The sequence below is a fragment of the Octopus bimaculoides genome, chromosome 4 (assembly GCF_046866305.1).
Source record: "Octopus bimaculoides isolate indiv1 chromosome 4, ASM4686630v1, whole genome shotgun sequence".
NCBI classification, from domain to species: domain Eukaryota; kingdom Metazoa; phylum Mollusca; class Cephalopoda; order Octopoda; family Octopodidae; genus Octopus; species Octopus bimaculoides.
Window position 1 is genome coordinate 105,265,140 of NC_142931.1, and position 18,569 is coordinate 105,283,708.

Below are 18,569 nucleotides of genomic sequence, written 5' to 3' on the forward strand. Positions count from 1 at the left end.
TCCCATCCTCTCTCCAAAATGGAAGCAGTCATGGAACTATTCTAAACAAGAAATCTGTTCTGTTCTGGTTCCTTTTCTCATGCCCCTCATCTCCTAGCATATAGCTGTATCCCCCCCCCCCTTGAGATTTGTAGTCTTGCCAACTGCATGGAAACTTCATTTGTGCTGCTGGTACAAAAACTGCAACCAGTACACATTGTAAAGTGGTTAGCATTAGGAAGGGCATCCAACCATAGAAATTATGCCAAAGCAGACAGTGAAGTACAATGCAGTCCTTGGAACCATTAGATCCTGCCAAACTATCAAACCATGTCAGCATGTAACATGGACATTATTGTCAGATTCATATATTGTCTCTAGGGGTTATAATTCAAAATTAAGACTACTACTGATTTTTATGTTTATATATTTAAACAAAGGTGCAAGCTTGGTTTTGTGATTAAGAAGCTTGCTTTGCAACCACATGGATTTGGGTTCAGTCTCACTGTGCAGCACCTTGAGTGTCTTCCACTATATCCCCAAGCTGGCCAAAGACTTGAGTGAATTCGGTAGGCTGAAACTGTATAGAATGACTGTGTGTGTCTGTGTTTGTCTATCATTACTTGACAACTGGTGTTCATTTGTTTACATTTCTTTAACTTAGTAGTTCAGCAAAATTTACTGATAGAATAAGTACCAGGCTTAAAAATAAGTACTAGGGTCAATCTGTTTAAGTAAAACCCTTCAAGGCAGTGCTCCTACAAGGCTGTAGTCAAGTGGCTGAAACACATCACCATCCTCAATCATCATTTTAACATCCGCTTTTGTCTCAAACAGAATATCTTGAAAGAGATTTTCTACGGCCAAACACCTGTCTGTCATCGACCCTCTCTTGTTCTCAAACAAGATCACATTATCCCATGATGACATGTTTTCAGGAAAGATTGGAAACAAAATGGCATTGCTTGTATAACAGTAACACTTATTTTACAACTATCACACACTGTCAAGATAAGAAAACACAAACACACACGTATATATATGTATGTGAGTGTGTGTATACACACACGATGGGCTTGTTTTATTTTGACTACAAAATCTACTCTGAGGCTTCAGTTAGCCTGGAGCTATAGTAAAAGACACTTGTCCTGGGTGCTGCATAGTGGTACTAAATCTGAAACCTTATGGATGGGAAGTTAATTTGTTAACAACAAAATGGGTAGCTGATGGGAATCAGTCATGACAGTTTAGCATTTAAACTGGTTATATCCAACCAAAATAGTCTACCTGCCCAATTTTCAACCCAGTGAGATCCAGACTTTCACACCTAGCCTACAATGTCATTCCAAAAATAAGCAATCACATTGTCAAAATCTCAAAGCTATGAGATAATGCAGGATTTATTGAGATCAATATAAATAAATAAGCATTATATTTGACAATAATCTGAAAATTAAAGGGTTAAATCTTTATTTCAAAGCAAGTTTATATACTTATTTGCTGTTGTTGTTTATTCTTGATTTTCTTTTTTTGCTTTTATTTTACAGATCAGTCTTTCTCTTAAAAATGACACATTTTTCTCTATTGATAATGATGGAGTTATTAGATCTCGGAGAGTTTTTGATCGTGAAGAACAAGAATATTATTTTATTCAGGTCATTGCTGTTGATAGTGCTGATAAATCTAACCAAAATAAAGGTAACTTTTTTTCTTCAATAAAGGTGGTAATTGAAATCTCTGTTTTCTGGGTGAGAGAATTAGATGGAAGTTAGTAAAAGAGAAAGAGTTTGTGGGGGAAGACAGTTCATTGTGTAGGTTTTAGTTGGAGGTGACATAGTCCAAGAACAGAAGAGATTATGGTCAACAGATTATAAGTTTTGTGGGAGGTTGACTGGTATTTGAAGAATTGTTGTGAATCTAATTCACCCATAATGGAGAGAGTATTTTCTGGCTTTGATTCATTTTTTTTTCTATTCTTTTAATTGTGTACTCATGGCCCTTTACAGGGTCTCCAAGACTAGTGGGAGGGAGAGGCAGTATCGTGAAAACAGAAATCTAGCTAGAATGCTTTACAACAGGGTAGGATTGACTAGTACCCAGATAGTAGTTAATACCACAAGGTATTTTACTTGATGCTCTACTGTATTTTACTTGAATCTCTACTGACTTTTGCAATCTGAGGATGATTAGGTTTTACTATGACATATTGTCAGTAATTTTTATGTCATCTAAATTGATAAAAGAAAGTTTTGTCAACCTGTAAAAGAAGAATCTCTCAGGAGGATTACAGTCCTAGAAAATTTTTGTCAATTGTGCCTGTCAGAAACAAGTCTTTGTTTGAATCCATGGTAATAGTGTCAAACAGCAAGACACTAAACGGATACATTTTCCTTTGAAGATCCACTCTGATATAGAGTGCACTGCTGTCACAATTTTGTTGGTTAAAAACTTACAGTCCATGTGTTGCTCGAAAATAGTTTGTTTCATCTTTGGATGTTTCTTTCACCTCAGTTACATTTAATGAATAGTTTCTTGCAAGTGTCAAAGGTTTTTATCATTCAGCTTTGTTCAGCAAGAAGAGTACAAGTAATAAGACATTCGGCAACTGTTGGTTCATGGACTTTGGTTTCATGTAAAGTGGAATGGAAAAGACTAGAACAAGTACAGGATGGTATTGGATGTCTTCAGCTTTGACCCTGCACACAGGCAACCACAGAGTAATGGTCATTTTCCACAGCCTTACATGTGAGAGTCTATCATCACATAGACAACAGACTGGCAGTCAAGTTTCATACTCTATAGTCTAGTTGGCAAATTGAAATATATATATGACCAGTTGTCATGTATAGATGAATTTTGTTTATTCATTAAAATTAACTTTTGAAATTATATTGACTAATTCAGTTTTTTCTTTATCACTCACTCTGGCAAGAAATGTACAGCTAGTAATTCTCATGACAAAAGAGTATTTTCCCTTGAAATGTAAAATTATTTGAATTGTCATCATTGGTGCAAAAGCTAACTCACTGGTGTCATTTTGCCATAACTTTGATGACAAATATTGCATTATATTGACTCAGTAATTAAATTTGCTGCCAAAGTGCTGTAAAGTTTAATGCTTAAATTAACAATTTTTTTTTTTTTTTTTCCCCCCCCATCAGAAACTCGTAATGTGAAAATTCAAATCACAGATGTTAATGATGTAAAACCACATTTTGAAAAAGATTTCTACATATTCCGTGTACCAGAAAATGTACAGAATGGTAATCCAGTGTTTACACTCACTGCTAAAGATGCTGATGATCCCAGTTGTAAGTATTATTCTCTTACTAAAGTGCTTGAATCAACCTTATCCTTAAATGTTAAAATTTTGGGTTTCAAAGATAACATGGCAGAATATTCTACAGTTAGAAGGGTCACTTCTAACTAATCCCAGCATTCAAAAACAGGGCACAACTATGATAATGACTATTGTTTTTACAATTTTCCAACTTAATATACATGTCTAGGTAGAATTCTGCTTTAAGTACTCCATATATAACCCTTCATAACTTTTTCATTTTTTGGAATTTTCAGAAAATTTTTGCAAATACATGAGAATTCATACAATTTTTCAAAATTTTTTTCTTTTAAATCAGAGTTTAAAATACAGATAGTCTGAATTTTTTGTTTAAATTCTAGCAATCCCACCTTTGGGTGCATCATCATTCCATTAAATGTATTTATGTGTAGAATATTATTGAAAAATGTCAATACACATCACTCACAAAGAAATTAGGAAAGTAGCAGGTGGTCATGAGATATGCTAAAAACAACAGCTTAATTGCCCTTAAATCACAAACTTTTTTTTTTATAATTATGTGAATTTCCATGTGTAGAACACAAATTCACAACAATTTTCTGAAAATTCCTTGTGGTTCCTTTTGAATGGTCCACTTTGATGTAATTCTTTGGACAAAGAAGTCTATGGTCTTAAAACAACTCAGTATCTTGTTGTGTTGCTTTTTATTGCAATAACTTTCCTTTGCCTTCACCAATTTTTGAGATCCTGGGGGGAAAAAAAGTCATGCTTCCTGTTAGTCTTCCTCTAATCCATAAAAAGACCAAGTTCTCTTGATATGAAATTCTACACATCTTGTTGTTTTATATTTGTTTATACAAACTGTTCTTTTTTAGACATCTGCAGAAATTTCATTGGTCTCATCAATGATGGACATTCACCTGCTAGAGGTAGCAGTGACTCATCTTCCCACCATTTATTTTTACATTAACAAGAAACTATATTTTTCATTATTATTAATCACTCTTGCTTTTTATTTTATCAAAATATTTCACTTACCAATTTACATTTTGAAACTGCCAAAAAGGTTGGGGGGAAAAAATTATCAATAAAACTTCTGACCAAAAGTTAAACATACACCATCATATTTTGTTTTATCATATTTTGCAGCTGGCAGACTGGAATATTCTCTTCGTAGCAATATATTCATTGCTGATAACTATGATGGAATTATCAGAGTACTCAACAACAAATTATTAGATTATGAAACACAACCTCATGTAAGTTAATTAATCCATTTTATGTTTATTTTTTACTTGTTTCAGTCATTGGACTGCGACCATGCTGGGACACTGCTTCAAATTTTAATCAAACAAATCGACTCCAGTACTTCTTTTTCTTTTTAAGCCTGGTACTTTTTTTTATTAGTCTCTTTTCCAAACTGCTAAGTTATGGGGACTTATACAAACCAACTCTGGTTATCAAGTGGTTGGTGGTGGGGTGCATACACAAACATATACATACATATATGTACGTACACACACACACACACATACAACAGGCTTCTTTCAGTTTCTGTCTATCAAATTCACTCACAAGGCTTTGGTTAGCCCAGGCCTATAGTAGAAGACGCTTAACCATGGTGCCATGCAGTATGACAACCTGGAACTAGGTGACTGGAAAGCAAATTTCTTACCACACAGCCATGCTTGTGTCTATATTCCTATATTATTAATGTTTTAATGTTATTAAAACTGAGTTACTAACATTATTGAATTTCTCTGCAAAAAAAATATAGGTATGTATTCTCTGATTTTAAAATAAGCTTTCTACTATCATTTTTATAAGCTTTTCGGCAATAAGACTGAGAAGTTGATAACAATAATTGTTTGAAAAGTGGCTTATGTTGTTTTTGTAAATTTATATAGCTGCTATCCTTACAAAGAAACTATTATAAATTATACGTAAGTTCATTATAATTTTTCATGAACAGGTGCTATATATTCAGTTTTGGTTATTTACTTCACATTTTGAAGTCTATTATTATTGTTGATGTGATTGTGGTTTACATGGAAGTTTTTCATAAAATAACCTTTTTTTTTAAAAATTTAATTGGAGAAAAAACTTTAAAAAAAGCTGTACAGATGCATAAATCACTCCCTATTGCCCTGTTTGTTCCCAGTCCCCATATGAAATTTTCCATTGCCCTCCTCTCTCTCTCTCCACCCTCCATCTATGAGCAACTTTGTTCTGCCTGATCGTGGTTAAATTGTGGGTAAGCAATAGAATGAAGCATGGGCAATAGACTTAGTTCTGCACAGCAGTGAACAAAACACAATGTGAAAGATTTTTGAACATTGAAGAGAATGAATCCAGTATGATACAATGGATGTACAAAAGGCAGAACACAGATGACTTGAAAAAAGTCCTTGGGCATTAACAGTGCCATTTGATTGTGTGGAAGTGGAATGTGTTGGGTGGAAATTGAACTAATATTGTGAAAAGCCACCAATGTTCCTTCTAGTGATTATTTTCATGAAATATAATTTGATCAGATTTTCAAGATTTTCTAATGAATGCTTCCTATTTGAATGTTCTGTTGACTTTTTTAGGTTTTAAACTTGACATATTATGTTTCTGATGGCATATTTGAAGCCAACACTACCATTCAAGTAATTATCGAAGATGTTAATGATAACAACCCAGAGTTTGAAAAAAAATTATATGTAGTGAATGATATCGTTGAAGAAAATAAAACCACTACACCAACAAACAAGATGTATTTATTGACAGTAAGCTCAAATCTAACTTCATATTCTCTCATAAACATTATTTTTCTTTACAGAATACTTCTTTTAGGATTTTAAAAAAATTGTTTAGATGTCATGCTTTTTTGTTTTTTCATCTATGCAACACTCCATATAAGCATATATTGGCTTTAGCTTATCATTCATTTATTTTGTTAGTAACACTGTTTGGACTGCAAATACTCTGTGCATTGTTTTCTGAATAAAGCTTTTTAAAAAGTTGTTTGCTGTAGGCAAAAATAATGCATCTACCATCAGTATACGGAAACTTAACTAAACACTGATTAGGAAAATAAATATTAGTTTTATTTTTAGCCTTTGTTCTATATGTATTTCCTTATGCCTCAAACTCATGACATTGAAGGTTTAGTGGGAGAACTTTGTAACAACAAAACTTAGAAATGTTTGTAAAGAATAAGAAGTTTTGAATGGTACAACAATGCACTATAATACAAAAAAATACCTGTTGTAATTTAATTTTCTATAGTCCGATGATATTTCGGAATACAATTCCTTCTTCAGATATTCTTAAGTGGAGTCTAGATCATAGCCATTATGTTTGGATAACAATTATAAAAAGAGAGCAGTTTATCAAGGCTGAAGTATCTAATATAGAAAAACAATTGCATGTTACTAATGCTGACAAATAGTGGCAATAAACTCTTTTAGAAATAAACTGAGAAAAAAATATATTTAATGTTGATATGGTTAGAGTAATTAAATTCCTTAATACACAGACTTACCATGCTAAGTTTCAAGCTTGCTGGTGTTGATTTGGAGCTTAGCACCTGCACAGTGCCACTTGTGTTATTATCAAAACAGGTAGATATTCTTTGAAATGTTATTTTTGTACAAGTGTTGGTTATTGTATTATTTTGCTGTAAGTAAATACTCTCACTAACTAACCAAAGATTACATGTTATAGTTTACCTCACTTAAATGGCAAATTAAAATAAAATTAAAGTAACTTAATAAAAAATACTTGAACCAAAATAGCATGAATTATAATATTTAGAAATCAATACTAAATATCTTTTATATTTTTAGTTGTCTTTTTATCTTATCACTCAAGGTTTTCTTTCTTTTCTGTTTTAGTTAACAGCAATTGACCCTGACAAAGATCGAAATAACAGCATTACTTATCACCTTGCTGGTGGAGCACAGGAAAAAAGTGCATTTGAAATTGGAAATAAATCTGGTGCTCTTTATCTGCTAAAAGACTTAGACCACGATTTTGGTACAGGTGGAAGTGAAATTTATTCATTAAGTGTTTTTGCTATTGATGAACCTGGAACTAAAAATGAACGGAAAGGTTTTACCATTGTTGATATTCATTTAAAAGATATAAATGATAATGCTCCTATATTTGCGACTAATACAATTGGGTCTGTCCCAGAAAACTCTCCTGCGGGTAAGTTAGTTTATGTAATGATTATGCATCAGAGGTGTGGTTGTGTGAATATAATTCCTTGTAATAGAATTTCATGTGTAGGATGTTATCAGACATTTTCAGTGCCCTCACATTTCTTTGTTACATTTTGTAATGTTTCTATAATGGGAAGAGTTCATAGGTCACCATTTATAACGACATGGTGTGGAGTAATAGCAGATTGCCAAAGGGAATGATGTTAATATTACAGTCTGGAACAAACATTCAAATGACTTCAGTTCTGCTGGGCCTGATAATGTGGCTGTGGTCTGTTGCTGCAGCAATGAAGATGGGCAATGACTGATTGAAGACAGCTGTGAAACAGGTTGTTGTCTGGTCAATGGCAGCTGGTCCAAAAACCTAGAGTGGGAGAAACTCATGTTTTTATTGCCATGGGTAGGCTCCACCGGCAAAAGTGAATTTTCCCATGTTGGTAAAAACTTCTGTTGCAAACATACAGTTGGACAGTTAAAACCGACCAATATTTGCAACTAATTTGACCAAAAGACTAGGTCGTATAACCTGATACTAAGAAAAGCTCTGGTGAGCCAATTTTTCAGTATTTAAGGTTAAAGCAGCCAAATTAACCAGATGTCTAATATTACAATAAAATGAACGTGTTAAACAGTTCTGCTACATTTCTTCTTAAACCAGCCATAATAATTCTTTTTACTATAGGACAAGGCTTGAAATTTTGAAGAGGTGAGACAGTCAATTACATTGCCCCTTCCCCTGCTCAACTGGTATTTATATTATCAACCTCAGAAGTATGAAAGGCAAAGTCAGAACATAAAGAGCCAGAAGAAATGCAGCAAAGCAAAGCCATTGGACTATATCATAGTATTTGAAAAAAAGGTGATGATTATCACTACAACACCTTTGATCATAAGTCTACTTGATCAGGTTTTATTTCACTAAACTGGCTTAAACTCATAATTTATAATATATTGACTTTTAAAGTTCCATCTTAAAATGAGCATATTTTGTAACAATCATCCTCTAATATGTTATCGATAATTCATTCTTAGTCTTTGAATATTGTAAACAAATATTTGAAGTGAGATATATTTTACCAGTTTACTGCCATCTTCTAGAATATGAAGTTTAAATGATATTTTATAATTAGAAATAATCATAGAAGTTGGATCATTTCTCTTAAAAGCATGATACTTTTATATGTAATGGCACTAAAAGAATTATAATCCAAAATACAATTATATGCATCAGCAGAAAATAAGTTACTACCAAGATGTTATTTGCTTCATTAACACTGTAATTTTTAATTACAAATAACTGGTATTTACCTTTCAATCAGATTATATTCTATACATTTTCTATGTAATATATTGTATCTACATGTGGGCTTTTTGCCCTTTTTGTGTGCTCTTTTTCCTATTATACTTAGTCACCATATACTGCCCTACTTCTCAATCTTGATATATTGTCGTTTGCCCCTCTCCTACACACTATACTTTACTACCCATGGAATGAGAGAATCCCTACCTGTACCACCATTTGTATCTCTCTGGCCCTTACTTTCTCTCATTGCATTGCTTAGCTCCTTCAGACCATTTCTCTGCCTTCCAGTAATCTCTTCTCAGGTAACATTAACTTCTTACACTACTTTCATTAACATCCATCATCTACTCACATCCCTTCTCACCACCAACCACCACTTACTCTCTCTCCCTCACCAGTACTTAGTGCATTTTTTATCAGCATGGTGCCTAAATAAGGGATTACATCTGGTTTGTTGATATCTGGTACAACCGACCTCAGGTTTTTCTCCTCTCTCCTTCCCCCCCACAACAAGCAAATATGTAACTATTTTCTAATTAAAGAAACATGTCATCCCCACCCCAGATTTCACTCTCTCTCCAAATCTTTTACAATTGCCCTCTCGACTATTCATCACTCCTGCTCTTCTTTTTACATCTGACATTGCTCTACTATATTACTATGCAACACTTCCCTTTCCTCTAGTCATTCATTATTAGCATCTATCAAACACTTACAACTGACCATTTTACACTTGTTGCTCACTCTCTTTCATTACCATCTGATTGCACCCTACTATTACTGTCTTTTGCATTGCTCATCATAGTGCTTCCTCTTTCTTCCTTTCTCATCCTTATCATCCTACATTTGCAATCTTCCTCTCTTCCACTCATCCCATTCGTAACATTGCCTTATAAAGACTGAAACAATGTAGAGTTGTAAGTTGCAGGTACAAGCCTCATTAATGCTAATGCCATGATGTAGAAAGCACTCAGTACACTCTGTAAAGTGACTGGTGTTCAGAAAGGCATCCAATCATAGAAACCAGATTAATGTATGTGTGAGACATTGCTTCTCATCTCAGAAAACAGCAACTCCCAATACGAATGGTCTTGAACCATGGCAACCCATTCCAGTATTGAAAATGGACATAAAATGTTGTTGGTGACAGCAGCTGTGGCCTTTTTTTTTTGTCATAAGATTTTCAAAAGTTAATACTTTATTTTTTTTCTTTTACCTTTCAGATACAGAAATAATGAAGGCTGTAGTCAAAGATTATGATTCTGGACTTAATAGTAAAATACAGTATTCTATTATACAACAGCCACTTTTAAATCAAATTCCATATTTTAAAATCGACCAGAATGGAATAATAAGAGTGAATAATCCTGTACTGGATCGTGAAAAGCAACACCAATTTCAAATTAAAGTTAAAGCTAAAGATGAGGGCACACCATCTCTCTCCAGTGAGCAAAAGTTTATAATAGACATTACAGATAAGAATGATAATGCTCCAGTGTTCATTTGTAATGGTCTAAATACTAAAATAAGTGAAAATCAACCTATAAATGTTCGTCTTATAACAATTCAAGCTACAGACCAAGATGACGGTGTAAATGCTGATCTACAGTATTATATAGAGTCTAATGGAATGCAGAATTATTTTAAAATTGAAGCTGACAATAGAAACCGTTTAGCTTATATATCATTGCAGAAGGTAAATATATCTGTACTATCTTTTTAATTGTTTCAGTTATTGGATTGTGGCCATACCAGAGCACTACCTTCAAGGGTTTTAATCAAAGAAATCAACCCTGGTCCTTTTTTTTTGTTTTGTTTCTTTTTGCTTTTTAAGCCTTGTACTTATCCTATCAGTCTTTTTTGCCAAACACTGATAGGAAATGAACAAACCAACACTAGTTCCCAAGCAGTGGTGCGGCACGCACACACATATATAAAAGATATATAGCACTTTTCAAGCGTTGGGCCTCATGGAGGCAATGACAAATGACCGAGACCTTTGGCAATATGCCATGCTTGATAAGAAGACCCATCAAGCCAAGTGAAATTGTAGTCATGGCGGATACTAGTGTCATGCAACTGGCACCCATGTTGGTGGCACATAAAAGCACCCACTACACTCTCAGAGTGGTTAACATTTGGAAGGGTATCCAGCCATAAAAACCATGCCAAATCAGACTAGAGTCTGGTGCATCTCCTCAGCTTGCCAGCCCTGGTCAAACCATCCAATCCTTGCAATCATGGACAACAGGCATTTTAAAGATTATGATCGTGATGTAATTGTAGATCTAAGGAGCTAAGTAGGAAGTTTCTAAGATTCAAGCAGTCTTCAGTAAGTATAAAGAACAACATTCAGGAACAACAATAATTTGGCATCAGATGTTGTAGGCTTTTTCCATATTGAAGTTTGATAAGTTGAAAAAAATTTTGTATAGCTCATGCTTAGCAACTAAAGTTGCTATGATGCAAATAAAAACACAAACTGAGAGAATGGAACGAGGAAAATATATAAAGATTCACACACACACACACACACACACACACACACACACACACACACACACACACACACACACACACACACACACACACACACACACACTAGGAGCTTCTTTCAGTTTCTGCCTACCAAATCCACTCACAAGGCTTTGGTCAGGCCCAGGCTATAGTAGAACATATTTGCCCAGAGTATCATAGTAGGACTGGACACAGAACCATGTAGTTGGAAAGTAAACTTCTACTCACACTACCACCCCTAAACATACCAACATAGCCATCATGCCTGTGCCTACATCAGTAGATTAGTTTTCCCCAGACTAACCAATATAAAATTTCATGTTTTTATTTATGCTACTTGATTGCCCTGTTTTGTGACATAGTTTTGTCTGTGTGTCTGTCAACACTCCAGTGTCAAACTATGACACCTGAAAAACTGTTAAAATGTATAGACAGCAACACAAAAAATAAGTGTGTAGTGAGTAGATAGTTCATATTACTCGAGAAAAACTTACACACATATAAGAAAAGCTTATGTAGATGGATATCAATATTATCCATATACACACACAAAGTGGATGCAAAAGAGAATTAAAATAAAAACTGAGTGAACCCTTCAAAAGTTGGAGCCCCAACATGACTAATCTAATGAGTGAAACCAGTAAAAGAATAAAGGTGTATGGTGTGTGTGTGTGTAGCTATGTGCTGGCTTGATGGTGTGGTATCTGGTTCAGTTCCACTGTGCAGTATCTTATTCTTGTCTTCTATTGTAGTCCCAGGACAACCAGAGCCTTGCAAATAGAATTGGTAGGTGAAAGGTGGCCATTGGTGTATATATATATATATATATATATATATATATACTTTAAAAAATAAATAGAAATGGCTTTTATGATTAATTTTTCCACTTTAATAATTAGATGTTGTTAACTTAGAAATGCTTAATTATTAAAGTGGAAAAATTACCAAAAATACCATTTCTATTCATTTTTTCAAATATACACATGAAATCTTCCAAGCGGGATCGTTGCCGGTGCCCCTTTTTCAAGCAGAATCGTTGCTGGTGCCCCTGGGTTGGCTCTTGTGCGGGTGACACATGAGGTTTCTCGAGCGAGATGAGCGTGGCCGTTGCCAGTACCGCCTGACTGGCCTTTGTGCGGGTGACACGTAAAAGCACCCATTACACTCTCTGAGTGGTTGGCTTTAGGAAGGGCATCCAGCTGTAGAAACACTGCCAAATCAGATTGTCAGATTGGAGCTTGGTGTAGTCATCTGGTTTCACCAGTCCTCAGTCAAATCGTCCAACCCATACTAGCATGGAAAGCGGACGTTAAACGACGACGACGATACGTACAGACATATATATATATATATACATATATACCGCCTGACTGGCCTTTGTAGGGTTTTCAAGTGAGATCGTTGCCAGTGCCCCTGGACTGGCTCTTGTGCGGGTGGCACATAAAAGACACCATTTCGAGTGTGGCCGTTTTCGTGTGGGTGACACGTAAAAGCACCCACTACACTCTCTGAGTGGTTGGCGTTAGGAAGAGTATCCAGCTGTAGAAACTCTGCCAAATTAGATTGGAGCCTGGTGTTGCGATCCGGTTTCACCAGTCCTCAGTCAAATCGTCCAACCCATACTAGCATGGAAAGCGGACGTTAAACGATGATGATGATAATACTGATAATGTTGTACCAAGGACTTTCTATTTTTTATTCTACTATATATATATATATATATATATATATATATATATACATACATACATACATATATGTCCCAGATGAACCAACTTCACGGCAGGAGGTGCAGATGAGGGCAGCTGCATCAAACTCTCATGCACCAAATGTCAATTCGTGAAGTAAAATTGTGTAGCAACACCAAATGGCAGTGCCCCAGCATGGCCACAGCTCATGAGCTGAAACTAGATAAAATGAAAATGAATGAAATACATACATATATATATATATATATATATATATATATATATATATATATATATAAATACCTAGGTTATCTGTAGACCATGGTTTCTAAATCAACACTTTCTTAATGAAAGTATCTCTTTCTACTCAGTACAGACTGCCATAATGATTATAATCCAACAGAACCTTGTTATATGGACTGTTAGATATGTAATTCGTCTGACGTTCCGTGTGTCATGTGGTTCGTCTGAGTTCATTGTTTCATTGTTGTTGTCTTGTGGGACTGTCGTAGTAAAATGTCATTGATATATATATGGCGGACATGACTTTTGTTTATTCATAACGAACATTGGGTGAGTGCGTTCTTTGTATGTAATTGAACAATAAATGTAATAATTAAATTGTATAACTCGTTATGTTATCTCTGCGAGTCAGTCCGAGGGAAACATAACAGAGTTTATTGGTGTCGCCGATAGGACCGATAGGATACATGCTTACTTTACCGTAAAATTATTCATCGTAATAACAATGGCTGAAAAACAGACAGTAGAACTTATTAAATTGTTTAGGGAACAAATGGACAAGCAAATGCAACAACATCAGAGAGATATGGACGCTCTGTTAAAACTGTTTGGTGCTCGACAAGTTGAAGGCGATTCTAGTGGCTATTTTTCAGCTGCTTCAACAACAGTGTCGATTCCACCATTTACTGCATTTGATTCAGCGACAGAACTATGGCCTGATTACTGGTCAAGATTCCGTACGTTTGTGGCTGCTAATGCTGTACCTGAAAAACGCATGGCACAAGTGTTCCTGACCAATCAGACTGCTACTGTTTACAAACAACTTGCTAATCTGGCTACCCAACAAAATCCGCCTAAAGATATCAACAACTTGATAATGGACGAAATCGTTGACTTCATGAAGGAACAGTTCGACCCTAAACTTTTCATTGTGAGAGAGCGTTTCAAGTTTTGGAGTGATATGCAGCGGAAGCCAGGCGAAACTCTCCAGGAGCTGGCAGCACGTATACGCCAGGATGCAGCTACCTGTGATTTTCCAGCGATCACCAACCCACAGGATGAAGCTCTGAGACAGAGATTCATATGTTCGGTTAACAATGAAGCGGTTCTGAAGGCGCTTTTTAAGATAAAAGACTCAGAACTAGATTTTGCCCGTGCTGTCCAGGTTGCCATTGAGACTGAAGACGCAGCAAAGGTTGCAAAAGAAACTGTATACGGTTCCAAAACCAAGCAGGTGTACAAGGTCCAGCAGAACAGGAATAAGAGTCCTCAAAAGAAACATCAGCAGTCTTATTCCACAAACCAGGAGAAATGCTACAGATGTGGAAAGGCCCACAAAGCAACAGACTGTCCTTTCAGGGAAACCAAATGTCATTTTTGTGATAAAAAGGGTCATTTGCAAGCGGTGTGTAGGAAAAAACAACATCAGCAACGCAATGGTCATTCACAAACTCCCGTGAAAAGCTGAGCTAGTCAAGGCGATCCTAGGTGAAGTTTCCCGAGACACTCATAGTTTAATTATGCCAGTAACAATCCAGAACAGACTGTTCACAATGGAATTGGACACTGCTACTACAGGCAATTTTGTTTCCTTGTCAGTCTGGAAACAACTTGGAAGACCAAAGCTGCAAGATGTCAAGCATCGCTATGAATCTGCCAGCAAGCACAACCTGCCTGTTCTAGGAACTTTCATGGGCCAAACCAAGGATCCAACAACTGGTAAGCAGGATCTTATACCTTACATAGTCACCAAGATCTCTGATCTTAATTTGCTGGGTCGGAATGCTATCCAGACTCTGGGAATTTCCGTAGACACTGCTCTAGGTTTGAAAAGCATAGACAGCCAAGCTAAGAGGGAAGGTGCAGAAGGGATGTATCCAAAGACCTCAAGCGAGCCCTATGTTTCCCTGCAGCAAGATTGTCACAACATGTGTGATGAATTTCCAGATCTTTTCAAGCAAGAATTGGGATGTCTCAAGAACTTTGAACTGGAAGTGAAGTTCAAATCGGACGCAACACTAGTCTTTCACAAGGCACGTCCAGTCCCATTTGCTCTTCGTGATGACCTGGCCAAAGGTTACGAAGAAGGCATCGCCAAGGGAATCTGGAAGCCTGTTCAATTCAATGAATACGGAACGCCAGTGGTACCGATTCGTAAAGCACACGCTTCAAGCAACCTGAAGCCCAAACTACGGATTTGTGGTGACTACTCTGTGGGAATTAATGACCAACTTGCTGATCACCGCCATCCAATGCCACTCCCTGCTGAACTGATGCAGAAACTCGGAGGTGGATTCGGATATACAAAGATAGACCTTGCTGATGCCTATAATCAGATCAAACTGGCTCCAGAAAGTCAACGCAGACTCGCACTCAGCATTCACCGTGGAGTACTCCTGCAACAACGACTCCCTTTCGGAATCAAGTCAGCACCTGGTTACTTTCAGGAGATCATGGAAAACCTGACCCATGATCTACCTGGAGTGGCCGTCTTCCAGGATGACATGCTCGTCAGTGGGAAAGATGCAAACAGTCACTTAAACAACCTAAAGTGTCTGCTCACACGTCTAAGCGACAATGGACTCGGATGTCGCCGTGAAAAGTGCCAGTTTGCACTACCCAGTGTAGAATACCTTGGACACATTTTGTCTGCTGAAGGGATCACTAAGGGATCCAAAGTCGAAGCAGTCTTAAAGATGCCATCTCCAACGAACGAATCAAGCTTGAAATCTTTCCTCGGTTCAGTTCAGTTTTATGGAAAGTTTATCCCAAACTTAGCCAGTATAGCAGAGCCACTCTATTGCCTTACAAAAAAGTCAACTATTTGGAAGTGGGGAGATGAGGAACAGTCAGTTTTTGATCACTTGAAAAATGTACTTTCATCAAGTCAAGTTCTGATACACTTCGATCCAAACAAAACTTTGGGACTGGCTTGTGACGCATCAAACGTTGGTATTGGAGCAGTCCTGTTTCACCGCTATCCTGATGGAAGCGAGCGCCCAATATCCAATATGTCCAAGACTCTCACTTCTGCACAGCGTAACTACAGTCAAATTCAAAAGGAAGCCCTAGCTATCATATTTGGCTTGCAGAAGTTTTACCAGTATTTGTACGGTCGTAAATTCGTACTCGTAACTGACCACAAGCCACTGACATCACTATTCAGTCCGAGGAAAGGGACACCACTTCTCGCTGCTAACAGACTAGCACGATGGGCCCTGTGGCTGAACCAGTTTGACTACACCATTGAATATCGGAAATCAGCAGATCATGGCAATGCTGATGCCCTCAGTCGCTTGCCATTCGGTGATGACAACGACTTTGACAGAAAGGAAAATGGTGAAGACATAGACATGGTGTGTGCCATCAAAGCTCTTAGTATTCAAGTCCAACCTGTGGATGCTAACGTCCTCCGTCAAGAGTCAGGGAAAGATCCAGTGATATCTACAGTGATGCGCTACGTCCGTGAAGGCTGGCCACCAAAGAACATGGAGATCAATGACGAAGTCAACAAGTTCCGTAAGTTATCAAACTCACTTAGTATCTGTCATGGATGCCTTATACATGGATCTAGAGTTGTGATTCCACATAGCTTGCAGCCAAAGATCCTCAATCTTCTGCATCTCGGACACTTTGGCATGGAACACATGAAACAGCTAGCAAGAACTGCTGTATATTGGCCTGGTATCGATGCTGCTATAGAGATAGCCAGTCGACGATGTGATTCATGTAACGAACATCAAAGGCAGCCATCTAAGCCTCCAGTTCACCCATGGATGTTACCAGAAAAGCCGTGGAGCCGCTTACATCTGGACCATGCAATAAATTTTATGGGTAGAGATTGGCTGGTGATCACAGATGCTTATTCCAAGTACCCATGCATTCATCCTACTTCCTCCACGTCCTCCAAAGCCACTTTAAATCTGCTTGAGGAAGACTTTGCGCACTTCGGATTTCCTCACACACTGGTCACCGATAATGCACCAACTTTTACGTCTGAGGAGTTCCAGAGCTGGTGCAAAGAACGCGGGATCACACACCTGACAGGGGCACCTTACCACCCAGCTACCAACGGAGCAGCGGAACGTTTGGTGCAGACCTTCAAACAAGCTCTGAGGAAGTCTTCTCTTCCGCCAACACGAGCACTTCAAGAATTCTTGATGCAGTACCGGAGAACACCGACATCCTGTGGATTCTCTCCAAGTGAACTTTTGAATCACCGGCAGATACGAACAAGGATTGATTCTCTGCTGCCATCGCCAGTACACATTGCTCAAGGCAAACAGTCTAAGGAAGCACATAAGTCTCAGGTGACTCCAAGCTCGGCTGATGTCGCTAAAGTTACCAGGCAGTACAAGGCCGGAGATCCTGTGTATGCACTATACTATGGACCTCGCCGAGACAAAGATCCCCGATGGGTACCAGCAATCATTAAGAAGTCATTGGGTACTCGCTGCTTTAACGTGAAGGTCATACCTCATGGCCCGATGTGGAGACGACACTGGGAACAGCTGCGACCGCGGTACACAACTGAGGAAGACAATGAACCTGGTGATGCAGAAAACACTGTATTTGAATTTGCAACAGATCACCCGATGGAGATCTCGGAAACTGTGCCACTAACACAAAGACAAACCAGACCCAAGACCATGTTACCCGTTCCAGAGTATGGACCAGACAACCCAAGACGGTCCAAGAGAACCCGTAAAACCCAAGAGAGACTTTGCTGTTGATACTTCTTGTGTAGCATCAATTTCAGTGGGGAGGTGTTATATGGACTGTTAGATATGTAATTCGTCTGACGTTTCGTGTGTCATGTGGTTCGTCTGAGTTCATTGTTTCATTGTTGTTGTCTTGTGGGACTGTCGTAGTAAAATGTCATTGATATATATATGGCGGACAGGACTTTTGTTTATTCATAACGAACATTGGGTGAGTGCGTTCTTTGTATGTAATTGAACAATAAATGTAATAATTAAATTGTATAACTCGTTATGTTATCTCTGCGAGTCAGTCCGAGGGAAACATAACAAACCTCATACTAGTTGTCTCCAACTAATGAAAACATGTTCACGGGGTTCTATTAATTACAAAGAGTAATATTCAAAAGTCTTAGTTTTGGCATGCTAAATCCGGAAATATCTTTGCAGAAAACAATTTCTGCATCGAATTTACCAACTTTGAGAAACGTGATTATGGTTAATTAACATAATAGGGTAAAAATTTGATATTAATTAATATCAATTTAATACCAAGAAACCAGCACATTAAAAGAATTAGAAGATTCAGAAAAAAATTTCTGGGATCTCAAAAGGATTATAGTATAT

General features: G+C 37.2%; 1 protein-coding gene across 1 annotated transcript in view; it reads left to right on the top strand.

Annotated features, from left to right (window-relative positions):
• LOC106883822 (putative neural-cadherin 2) overlaps window positions 1-18,569 on the top strand; it is a 145,529-nt gene that overhangs the window by 77,970 nt on the left and 48,990 nt on the right. Inside the window, exons 12-17 of the mRNA XM_052967328.2 lie at window positions 1,527-1,677; window positions 3,141-3,290; window positions 4,430-4,539; window positions 5,872-6,051; window positions 7,162-7,477; window positions 10,018-10,490. Coding sequence (XP_052823288.2) covers window positions 1,527-1,677; window positions 3,141-3,290; window positions 4,430-4,539; window positions 5,872-6,051; window positions 7,162-7,477; window positions 10,018-10,490 — 1,380 coding nt within the window. The remainder of the gene's footprint in view (window positions 1-1,526; window positions 1,678-3,140; window positions 3,291-4,429; window positions 4,540-5,871; window positions 6,052-7,161; window positions 7,478-10,017; window positions 10,491-18,569) is intronic.